Below are 13,060 nucleotides of genomic sequence, written 5' to 3'. Positions count from 1 at the left end.
GCCATTCTCAAACATTTTCCATTGAATGACAAATATGCACTAAACACTAAATGACCCAAAGCTTTTAGACTGGATAATTTTTTAAATAAAATGTACATTCAGTGCTTCATAGAGAGTAACAGAAGTCTTGCGGCTTTGTAACAGTTCTAGGAAAAAGTGATGCTTTCCTACTGAATTCAGTTCAGTGAATTGTGTGTGTGTGTGTGTGTGTGTGTTGGCACGAGTTTGAGTAGGTGCGTGTACATAGTCATGCTTCCGCAGGTAGTGACAATTCCACAGGTAGTTCCCTCCTTTTTATTACACTGCTATTGCACTCCCTCACTGCCTCTTGGTGTGCCAATCTCTGAGGTCAGGGGTCATTTCCCTATGGTGTCACTTACTGCATCTCAATCCCTGCTGCCTGAACCCCAGCCAGCCCCATCTGGGCTAAGTGCTCCATGCGAACAGTACAACTTATGGAGGAAGTCACACACACACAGAGAGGATGAGAGGTCATCCACCCTTCCCTTTCCGATCCGTTTATCATTCCAATGAGACACTGATTGAACTCAGTCTGAAAATACACTCACTTGAAAGTTATCCGCCCGCTCTGCCCAGATAGAACATAGCTAAAGTACATTGAGTACAGACTTTGAAGTGAGTGAGTCTGAAGTTAAATCCTCATACACAACTGTATCTTCTGGGATATTGCATTGTGAAGTACAAGACACAGAGGCAGAAGCTGTGTAGCACATACGCAATCACCCAGACCCACGAGACCCCTTCAGAGCTCTAACAATCAAACATACTGTTTGTTTAGGCTTAATTTTAGCTGGGTTCTTTGTTTCTTTGTTCCGTGTCCAATGGGGCACAACAGTGGAATGAATCGCACACTCACTCCATTTCCTCCAAAGCCATTCTATTAATTTGGGTTTTCCTCAGACATTGTGTTGGGGAGACTCCACCAGTCTTTAGCTCAGAGGGAAGCCGGTGAGTAAACACACTTGATAAGATGGAGGACATGCGAACAGCAGCCCCTTTTCTGAGAAAAATAACAATAAACAAGATAACTGTCTGAAGTTCTGTTCTCAAGTGATAGACAGGAGTAAGACCTACTACTAGGCTATATCTAGGGATTTTGGTAAACCGTGGGGTTCGGGTTGGGCATGCAGAGATGGACAAAGAGACTTTTCTTCACCCTCTCTGCATCCACTTTCTCGGCCCGGGACCCTTTCAGCAGGTGCTGGGTGTTCTGGTGGATTTCCACAGCGGTCAGCAATTCCTCCAGGCTCTGGTTGATCTGCATGCTCGCCACTGCCTTCATTTCGGAGGGGAGGGCCCGAAGGTACCGATCCAGGACGACCTTAATGATTATAGAGAGGGACGGTACGTCGGTCAGTAGCCAGCCGTTGGTAAGGCGCATCAGGTCGCTCATCTGAGAACGGTGGGAGATGGTGGAGTCAGAGGCCCAGTCTTGGACCAGTAGTGTATGGAGTGTGAGGCTGAATCCTTACCGGCTCAGGATCTCACATTTGAATCCCTAACAATTCGCTGCCTGGTCTGTGTTCAAGTTGAAGTAGGCATTCTGGACCTTCCTGAAGAGGTAGGGTGCCAAAAGGCTGGCCCACTTAGGCTTGGGCCATCCTTCCCTCTGCGCCATCCGCTCAAAAGGTACAAAAATACATTTCCACGTCCTACTTCTCTATTAGCTTGACCGGGAACTGATTTGGGCTAGACTCCTGAGCCATATCACCCTTAAGCTGGGCTCTCTCCGCTACCAGTATGAGGTTTTGTTGGCGCTGCTCTTCCAGCGCTAGCTCCTGGAGAGCCTGTTGCAACCAGTTCCTCCATGGTAATCTCTGTACGCTCGACCCCATGGCACCCAAAGCTACTGAGTTGCCCACATTCTCCACCATATGTGATAAACTGTGGGGTGTTGGGTTGAGCGTGCAGAGATGTACACAGAGGTAGGGAGGTTCTAGTCAGAAAAAAAAACTTTACTAGGCAACAAAATAAACATAACAAAATAACTTTGGGTTGGCTTGGTCCTTCTTATATTTGGCTCCGTGCCTCCGGGAGCTTCGTTCCTCTCTGTAGGCTCACTCCTTGCCTCTCTCTTTATTCTACTCGCGGTGTGCCACAATGTTCCCTTCATGTGGCCTGCACGGCTGGTTGGCACGCTCCCCTAATTACCTCTACTTGGGGTCAACAGCGTCCGGGTGCCCACCCTGTGTACTTCCAACAGAGGGAGCCAACGTCCCATCTGTCACCAACCCTCGGGGTAAACCTCCCGGGATACCACAGGGTATTTGTGATATCCGGTGACTAAGGTGATGAGAAAATAGAAGGACTCAAAGATCTACACCACACGTTTCAAACTTTTTCCACAGAGGGACGAGTGTTTGCGAAATATCACAGTTTCGGTTTTCTATTTGTTTTGAACGTGGCAGAAGTCATGCTGGATTGACAGCATGGCCAATGTATTCAACTTTTCCTGACCCATGGTGTTGCATGTGAATGTTTATCCTTTTATGTTTGTAAAACCCTTAAACCAGACTTCAACAACACACCCTCTCCAGTGAATAGCAGGCTAGTGATTGCTTTGCAATGATTGTATTTAGCCACTGATTCCTTCCAAACCATTCATTGTTGAATTTCCGGTTTCCAACTTGATGTGTAATGTTTATGTCCAATGGCCGATGAGCACCGTTGTATCTATAATTTATCTTCATATGACAAGGATTGAAAAGGATTTGCCAGTAGATTGTTGACTTGATTTATGATGATGACTGCTTGTCCAGCTTGCTAGCTAAGATTTTGAAAGTATGATGTTGACATGATTAGTCCAATCAAATCTATGATAGATATAATGTGATTTTATGTAATTTTATTTGTGGGTAATGACCTTGAGCCTTCTTGGATGGGCACTTCTAAGGTAAATATATGGCAGAACCCAAGGGGCTAGAATTTTCAAGCACTCCCCGTAGATTTTGCGGTGACGGAGTGTCCCCGTGAGTGACAGAACACTGAGCCAATCATGGCGCAACTAGAGAACATTACCAACCCTTACGCTCCGTATTTTCTGCTGGCTGTCCCACCACCACAGAAAGCAGTGAGCTAGGCTGAAACAACTGCATTTGGGAGCTACCTTAATCAAGAAAGCAAAAAAGAGACATGCAAATTCATTAACATTTTTTTTTTATGTTTGCAAACTGATATGTGACAGGTATTAATTCCAAAATAACATGCAAACAGTCAAAACCTTTATATATAAAAAATATCCTTCACTTTTCAAAAGTTTGGGGTCACATAGAATTTTCCTTGTTTTTGAAAGAAAAGCACATTTTTGTTCATAAAATAACATCAAATTGATCAGAAATACAGTATAGACATTGTTAATGTTGTAAATGACTATTGTAGCTGGAAACAGCTGATTTTTCATGGAATATCTACATAGGTGTACAGAGGCCCATTATAAGCAACCATCACTCCTGTGTTCCAATGGCACATTGTGTTAGCTAATCCAAGTTTATCATTTTAAAAGGCTAATTGATCATTAGAAAACCCATTTGCAATTATGTTAGCACAGCTGAAAACTGTTGTGCTGCTTGAAATAAATCACAGACACTGTCACCAGCAAAGCACCCACACACCATAACACCTCTTCCTCCATGCTTTACGGTGGGAAATACACATGTGGAGATCATCCGTTCACCCACACCGCATCTCAAAAAGACAGCGGTTGGAACAAAAAATCTCCAATTTGGACTCCAGACCAAAGGACAGATTTCCATCGGTCTAATGTCCATTGCTCATGTTTCTTGGCCCAAGCAAGTCTCTTATTCTTATTGGTGTCCTTTAGTCGTGGTTTCATTGCAGGAATTCAACCATGAAGGCCTGATTCACAGTCTTCTCTGATCAGTTGATGTTGAGATGTGTCTGTTACTTGAACTCTGTGAAGCATTTATGTGGACTGCAATTTCTGAGGCTGGTAACTCTAATGAACTTATCCTCTGCAGCAGAGGTAACTCTGGGTCTTCCATTCCTGTGGTAGTCCTCAGGAGAGCTAGTTTCATCATAGCTCTTGACAGGTTTTTGCGACAGCACTTTAAGAAACTTTCAAAGTTCTTGAAATGTTTCGTATTGACTGACCTTCATGTCTTAAAGTTATGAAGGACTGTTGTTTCTCTTTGCTTATTTTAGCTGTTCTTGCCATAATATGGACTTGGTCTTGAACCAAATAGGGCAATCTTCTGTATACCCCCTACCTGTATACCCCCTAACACAACTGATAGGCTTAAACGCATTAAGGAAAAAAATCCACAAATTTGAAGAATCTCAAATACCAAGAGTGTGCAAAGCTGTCATCAAAGCAATGGGTGGCTATTTGAAGAATCTCAAATATAAAATAGATTTTGATTTGTTTAAAATATTTTTGGTTACTACATGATTCCATACGTATTATCTAATAGTTTTGATGGCTTCACTATTATTCTACAATGTAGAAAACAGTAAAAATAAAGAAAAAGCCTTGAATGAGTAGGTGTTCTAAAACTTTTGACCGGTAGTGTACATTCCAATTTTTTTTATCTTTTTTTTTTACTATTTTCTACATTGTAGAAAACAATGGTGTACATATTGATGCATGAGGGGACAGAAGACTGAGATAGGGAGAGATTGAATATGTCTGTAAATACTCCAGCCAGCTGGTCTGCGCATACTCTGAGGATGCGCTGGAGATGCCGTCTGGGCCAGCAGCCTTGCGAGGATTAAATGTCTTACTCATGTCGGCCATGGAGAAGCAGGGCCCACAGTCCTTGGTAGTGGGCTGCGTCGGTGGCACTGTATTATCCTCAAAGTGGGCGAAGAAGGTGTTTAGCTTGTCCGGAAGCAAGACGTCAGTGTCCGCGACGTGGCTGTTTTTCCCTTTGTAGTCCGTGATTGTCTGTAGATCCTGCCACATGCGTCTTGTGCCTGAGCCGTTGAATTGTGACTCCACTTTGTCTCTATACTGACATTTTGCCTGTTTGATTGCCTTACAGAGGTAACACCTACACTATTTGTATTCAACAATATTCCCAGTGCCCTTGCCATGGCTCGTGCTTCCAGTTTTGCGCAAATGCTGCCATCTATCCACAGTTTCTGATTAGGGTAGGTTTTAATAGTCACAGTGGGTACAACATCTCCTATACACTTCCTAAACTCAGTCACCGTATCAGTGTATTCTTAAATTGTATTCTCAGAGGCTACCTGGAACATATCCCAGTCCGCGTAATCAAAACAATCTTGAAGCATGGATTCCGATTGGTCAGACCAGCGTTGAATAGTCCTTAGCATGGGTACTTCCTATTTGAGTTTCTATAGGAAGGGAGTAGCAAAATGGAGTTGTGATCAGATTTGCCGAAGGGAGGGCAGCGGGCGGCCTTGTAGGCATCCTGGAAGTTGGAGTAGCAAGGTTGAGTGTTTTAGCAGCAAGAGTATTATGGTCAATGTGTTGAACTTCGGTAGTGTTTTCCTCAAATTAGCTTCTTTGAAATCCCCAGGTACAATAAATGCGGACTCAGGATATGTGGTTTCCAGTTTGCATAAAGTCCAGTGAAGTTCTTTCAGGGCCGTTGTGGTATCGGCTTGAGGGGGAATATACATGGCTGTGACTATAACAGAAGACAATTCTCTTGGGAGGTAATACGGTCGGCATTTGATTGTGAGGTATTCTAGGAAAGGACTTGAGTTTCTGTATGTTATTACAATCACACCATGAGTGGTTAATCATGAAACATACACCCACACCCTTCTTCCCGGAGAGTTATTTATTCCTGTCTGGGGGATCGACTGCAAACCCAACTGGCTGTACAGTTCAGACAGTATATCCCGAGCTATGTTTCCATGAAACCAAGTATGTTACAATCCCTGATGTCTCTCTGGAAGGAGATCCTTGCCCTGAGCTCGTCAACTTTATTATCCAGAGACTGAAAATTGGCGAGTAATATACTCAGAAGTGGTTGGTGGTGTGCGTGCCTACTGAGTCAGACTAGAAGTCCACTACGAATACCTCTTCTCCACCGGTGGTGTTTTGGATCAGCCTCTGGAATCAGTTCAATTGGGGGAAACTGGGGGAAACAAAGAAAGGATCCGATTCGGGAAAGTCGTATTCCTGGTCGTAATGCTGGTAATGCTGGTGAGTTACCACAACTCTAATATCCAAACGTTCTTCCCAGCTGTATGTAATAACACACAAAAATGATGGGCTAATAATGTATGAAATAACACAAAAAAACGAAATACTACAAAGTTGCTTAGGAGCTAGAAGCACGGCTGCCCTATCTGTCGGCGCCAGTTTCTTGAATGTGTCTGTTACTTGAATTCTGTGAAGTATTTATTTTGGCTGCAATCTGAGGTGCAGTTAACTCTAATGAATTTATCCTCTACAGCAGAGGTAACTCTGGGTCGTCCTTTCCTTTGGCGGTCCTCATGAGAGCCAGTCTCACCATAGCATGTGATGGTTTTTGTGAATGCACTTGAAGAAACTTCTTGAAATTTTCAGGATTGACTGACATTCATGTCTTAAATTAATGATGGACTGTTGTTTCTTGAGCTGTTCTTGCCATAATATAAACGTTTTACTGAATAGGGCTATCTTCTGTATACCACCCCTACCTTGTCATAACACAACTGATTGACTCAAACACATGAACTTCTTTTGGATAGGAGGCAGCATTTTCACTTTTGGATGAATAGCGTGCCCAGAGTGAACTGCCTCCTACTCAGTCCCAGATGCTAATATATGCATATTATTATTAGTATTGTATAGGAAACACTCTGACGTTTCTAAAACTGTTTGATTGATGTCTGTGAGTATAACAGAAAGTGGGAAATCTGAAGTTTGTAGTTTTTTAGAACTCAGCCCCTATCGAATTCACAGTGGGATATGGGTTATTTTGCACTTCCTAAGGCTTCCACTAGATGTCAACCGTCTTTAGAACGTTGTTTCGGGCTTCTCGTGTGAAGGGGGGCCGGATGGGAGCTGTTTGACTAAGGGGTCTCCCAGCAGCCTCGTTCTCAGTCACACGCATTTCACATGAGAGGTATCTCTCATTGCATTGCTTTTCTACAGACAATGGAATTCTCCGGTTGGAACATTATTGAACATTTATGATAAAAACATCCTAAAGATTGATTCTATACTTAGTTTGACAAGTTTATTCGACCCGTAATATAACTTTTTGAACTTTTCGTCCGACTGGACCTGAATGCGCTTTTGGATTTGTTTACCAAACGCGCTAACAAAAGAAGCTATTTGGACATCAATTATGGACATTTTCTAACAAAACAAGCATTTATTGTGGAACTGCGAATCCTGGGAGTGGATTCTGATGAAGATCATCAAAGGTAAGTGAATATTTATAATGCTTTATAATGCTATGACTAATGTTGACTATCCAACATGGCGGATATTTCTCTGGCTGGTTTGGGCTCTGAGCGCCGTTCTCAGATTATGCTTTTTCCGTAAAGTTAAAAACAAATCTGACACAGCGTTTGCATTAAGGAGAAGTGTATCTAAAGTTCCATGCATAACACTTGAATTTTCATCAACATTTATAATGAGTATTTCTGTGAATTCATGTGGCTCTCTGCAACATCACTGCAAGATTTGGAACTACTGAACATAAGATTTTTGGATATAAATATGAACTTTGCCGAACAAAACATACATGTATTGTGTAACATGAAGTCCTATGTGTGTCATCTGATGAAGATCATCAAAAGGTTAGTGATTAATTGTTCTCTATTTGTGCTTTTTGTCACTCCTCTCTTTGGCTGGAAAATGGCTGGGTTTTTCTGTGAGTTGGTGGTGACCTAACATAATCGTTTGTGGAGCTTTCGCTGTAAAGCATTTTTGAAAATCAGACACTGTGGCTGGATTAACGAGAATGTTATCTTTAAAATGGTGCCTAATACTTGTATGTTCGAGAAATTTGATTCATGAGATTTCTGTTGATTTGTATTTGGCGCCCTGCAATTTCATTGGCTGTTGGCGAGGGGTTCTGCTAGCGGAACGGAGTTTCCACAAAGACATTTGTGGAAATTCCACAAGAAAGAAATTCCACAAGAAATTCCACAAATGTACTTTTAACAAGGCATTCCTGTTATTTGAAATGCATTCCAGGTGACTACCTCATGAAGCTGGTTTAGAGAATGCCAAGAGTGTGCAAAGATGTCATCAAGGCAAAGGGTGGCTACTTTGAAGAATCTCAAATATAAAATATATTTTCATTTGTTTAATATTTTTTTGGTTACTACATGTGTGTTATTTCATAGTTTTAATGTCTTCTCTATTATTCCACAATGTAGAAAACAGTAAAAATAAAGAAAAACCCTGGAATATATATATATATATATATATACAGGTGGGACTCAAAACACATGGCTTTTTTGTTGGAAGATATATACCATGCGTATCCCATACACAAGACAAATACAAATGGAAACTATTGGATAAATGTAAAGTTTATGAGGGTAAAGTCAAACTATACAAATATATTGCGACAGGGCCATAGAGAGGCATGAGTGGGGATGATCCAAAAGGATGTCAGGTTTTATGAAGCTTGGTACTGGACCAGCAAAAAGTCTCACTCAGGTTTTTTATATTGTCATACTTTCTCTCTACATATTTTCCCAATACAGGCATGCACACACACACACACCATGTATATTTCAAAAGAGAACAAATAACATATAACAACACTCAAGACACTCGAGTTTAAAGGTCCAATACTGCCCTTTTTATCTCAATATCAAATCATTTCTGGGTAACAATTAGGTTGATTGTTTTGAATTAAAATAGTCAAATTTAGCTAGGACTGTCTGGGAGTGGTCTGAGTGGGGAGGGGAAAAATTGAAAACTAGCTGTTGTTGGCATAGAGGTTTGGAACTCTTTCTTATTGGTCAATTAACTAACTTACCACCTGGTGATGTCACCAAAACTCCATCCCACCAAAACAGGCTGATATTTCATGGGGTCGTTTCAAACACTTCTTACACTAAAAGGGCATTTTCATAATTTTCACAATATTATTCCAACCTCAGTGTGGAAATATATATAAAACAGAGAAAATCACATTTTTGACTGTACTGGGCCTTATTTTATTCCTTGTCACACATAAAGTAAATGTATGCTATACATTTTAACAGAAAGGAGCAGCATACATATCTTCACTTTCTTTTCTCCTGCTGCCTTTCCTTCCTCCCCCTTAACCACCCACTACACAGACAGATATCAAAGTGAGTTATACAACCGTAATCACCACCACGACGGGTAAAAGCAGGCTCTATCCAACACAGCCATATGCACAACCGCTAATATCACAGCTTTCAATTAGAATGGCTGTAAATCATCCATCTAGTGGCGGCCTTTAATGGTCCGTTGGTCACAGAAAGATGTGAGGAGAAAAAAAAAATACTGATTGTAATTATACAGGCTTTCAGAATCAGAAGTCATACCATGCCTCTATGGAAGAAAGGGAAGCAGGGAAGCTGTATAAGAGGGCTAGGCAACAGAGACAGACAAGGAAGGAAGGGCGGTTTTATATGAGAACCTTTATAAATACGTCCCTGACTGCCAGAGGGAGGGCTTTATAAGAACATGGCTAGGCTAGAGAGACAAACCTAGCTGGAAACAATTCCCAGGTCCATGAGACAGGGGATATAAAAGAAGCACAAAGTGCACTCCTTTCCATTTCACTACTATGTATTGTACCTAGGATTAAAAAACAGGTTGCTGCTTCAACATTGTAGACTGAATGGTACCAGAAAGCTAAGTGCTTTAGGTACTGGAACGTTCACTGAGTTGACACACTGGAAGTGTCTCTCTACTTCTGGCTCCTCCTGACTCAGTCTGAATGATTAATCACATTCCCACACCTGCCATCAGGGTGAGCATTTATCTGCATCGCAAAGGACAGCCACTGTATCCCTCTGTCTCACTCTCTCACCGTATCGGCGGCTCTCTTTCTGTCACTTTCTTCCTGCCTCCCTCTCAAATAAGAACCTTACATTCATCCACTGATCCACTCAGCATGAGGCCTACATGGTTAAACTCATCCCGCTGTAGTAGGTCCTTACAGTAATCTCCTGTGCTCTAGGTTCAGAGCCTGTACTGATGCATCCTTCTCTTTTGGGATCAGTGTATTAGCCTCAAATCTCAACACCCCCTGTCCTCTGTGTCCATGATCTAACCCCTACATCCCCTGTCCTCTGTGTCCATGATCTAACCCCTACACCCCCTGTCCTCTGTGTCCATGATCTAACCCCTACACCCCCTGTCCTCTGTGTCCATGATCTAACCCCTACACCCAAAGTCCTCTGTGTCCATGATCTAACCCCTACACCCCCTGTCCTCTGTGGCCATGATCTAACCCCTACACCCCCAGTCCTGTGTCCATGATCAAACCCCTACAACTCTGTCCCCATCTGATCTTACCTCCACGGGGAACCTTCTGCTGTTGATGCTGTGTTCCGACCCTGCTGATCCGTTACTCTGACCCCAGTGGAACTCGATCTTCTCCGCCTTGAAGCGTCCAGGTAGTCCTGCCCCCCGTACAAAATAGTCATCCTTCAGCAGAACAGCCACTGAGAGAGGGGTGAAAGAGTAATACAAGTCAGTATTGGGAGTATTGGTAGAGAAATAGGTGTGACTCTCACTCACAATTAAAAGCTGATGTTTTGTTTTTCCTCAATCAAAAATTCAAAGAACTTGGCTGTCAATAGCGATAGATAGATAGATAGATAGATAGATAGATAGATAGATAGATAGATAGATAGATAGATAGATAGATAGATAGATAGATAGATAGATAGATAGATAGATAGATAGATAGATAGATAGATAGATAGATAGATAGATAGATAGATAGATAGATAGATAGATAGATAGATAGATAGATAGATAGATAGATAGATAGATAGATAGATAGATAGATAGATAGATAGATAGATAGATAGATAGATAGATAGATAGATAGATAGATAGATAGATAGATAGATAGATAGATAGATAGATAGATAGATAGATAGATAGATAGATAGATAGATAGATAGATAGATAGATAGATAGATAGATAGATAGATAGATAGATAGATAGATAGATAGATAGATAGATAGATAGATAGATAGATAGATAGATAGATAGATAGATAGATAGATAGATAGATAGATAGATAGATAGATAGATAGATAGATAGATAGATAGATAGATAGATAGATAGATAGATAGATAGATAGATAGATAGATAGATAGATAGATAGATAGATAGATAGATAGATAGATAGATAGATAGATAGATAGATAGATAGATAGATAGATAGATAGATAGATAGATAGATAGATAGATAGATAGATAGATAGATAGATAGATAGATAGATAGATAGATAGATAGATAGATAGATAGATAGATAGATAGATAGATAGATAGATAGATAGATAGATAGATAGATAGATAGATAGATAGATAGATAGATAGATAGATAGATAGATAGATAGATAGATAGATAGATAGATAGATAGATAGATAGATAGATAGATAGATAGATAGATAGATAGATAGATAGATAGATAGATAGATAGATAGATAGATAGATAGATAGATAGATAGATAGATAGATAGATAGATAGATAGATAGATAGATAGATAGATAGATAGATAGATAGATAGATAGATAGATAGATAGATAGATAGATAGATAGATAGATAGATAGATAGATAGATAGATAGGGAGGAGAGGTTAAAAGGCAGATAAACATAGAGGGTCAGAAGAGGAAAGAAAGCAGAGAAGAGATACAGTCAGTAAGAGGGATAAGTTGAGGAAAACGTCTTGTGTTAATCTGTGATTTGCCTTTTCTCTCTGAATGTGCCTCTGTCCATGCTGATTATTGTCCAGAACTGTTGTGACCGAGACCAATGTAACATGCACTTTATATTTGACTTGACTTGTGTGCATACCAGTACATCCTGTTTAATTTCCTCCTAAATTCAAGTATTTTTCTGCTGAAGCCTATTTGAAGCTAGGGGACTCAGGGAGCTGGACACATAAGAGCCTTCTTCTGCGCTGTCATCATTGGCCTTAAAGGTCCCTGATGACATGCTAATTCTCAGTTAAATAGGCTCCATTGCTTCATAATGCTTTGTTACTGTAGTCGAATTCTTCAACTAGAAACCCTCAGCTGAATGTGAAAGCTTTGAACATTTACAGTGACAAATTGAGCTTTGCCCAGAGACTTAAGCCATCAATTAACCCCTGCAACCTCCAATAAACACACTTTGTCAAGTCAAGGAGTTATCTGTGTTCCATCAAAGGGCTTGGGATAGCTTGCTTGCTACAGCCTTCTCTGGGCATTCTAAATTTAAATACATTATCAAACACAGTTGAATTACCACAGCATCAATGGTTCACGACTTCATGCAAGAAGACTTGCACATTTCAGAGACAAAACATGTCTTTGCAGTTTGCTTTGAAAGTTAGTTGAAGCTGGTCTTGTTGAAGAATTCCCCCTTCAGGAGTTGGAGTTGTGAAACGTAATCATAAGTAAAGGCTTTGGCTGTGTGTGGTTTAAACACTGAAGCTGCATTTTTTTGTGTTTTCCAGGATATCTACCCTCCTCCTATTCACATCTGAGGTCCTGCTGAGTTTGCCTGAGTCACGCAACATCTGGGCCTATATTCACAAATAGTGAAGTGCTGATCTAGGATCAGTTATGCCTTTTAGATCATAATGAAAAATATTGTGTACACGGGAGTCGTGATCCTAAAACAACACTCCTACGCAGAGAAGCTTTATGAATAGAGGTACTGAAACTCCATTGTGTGAAGAACTCTGACATTTCCCCTGTCTGTTTGTGGCGTGGTAGCTAAGTGAGTGCACTCTGTGCATATTTAGATGATTCCATAACCCTTGAACATCTCTCCAGCTGACATCATTAGCCAGATTAGGCCCCTGATCCCCCTGTCTGTTAGGATTTAAGGGAGGATTTAACCTAGCCAGGCCCTCCAGATGAAATGCAGCTACAGCCAGGCTTCTTTTAA

The 13,060-nt window shown here is 41.0% G+C and overlaps 1 protein-coding gene across 1 annotated transcript in view; it reads right to left on the bottom strand.

The window, feature by feature from the left end:
* Window positions 1-13,060, bottom strand: part of LOC109893320 (receptor-type tyrosine-protein phosphatase gamma-like) — a 270,796-nt gene that overhangs the window by 93,433 nt on the left and 164,303 nt on the right. The window contains exon 4 of the mRNA XM_031835459.1: window positions 10,460-10,608. Within this exon, the coding sequence (XP_031691319.1) occupies window positions 10,460-10,608 (149 nt within the window). The remainder of the gene's footprint in view (window positions 1-10,459; window positions 10,609-13,060) is intronic.

This window comes from Oncorhynchus kisutch, linkage group LG1 (assembly GCF_002021735.2).
Source record: "Oncorhynchus kisutch isolate 150728-3 linkage group LG1, Okis_V2, whole genome shotgun sequence".
NCBI lineage: Eukaryota > Metazoa > Chordata > Actinopteri > Salmoniformes > Salmonidae > Oncorhynchus > Oncorhynchus kisutch.
This window is presented reverse-complemented; position numbering and strand designations above follow the sequence as displayed.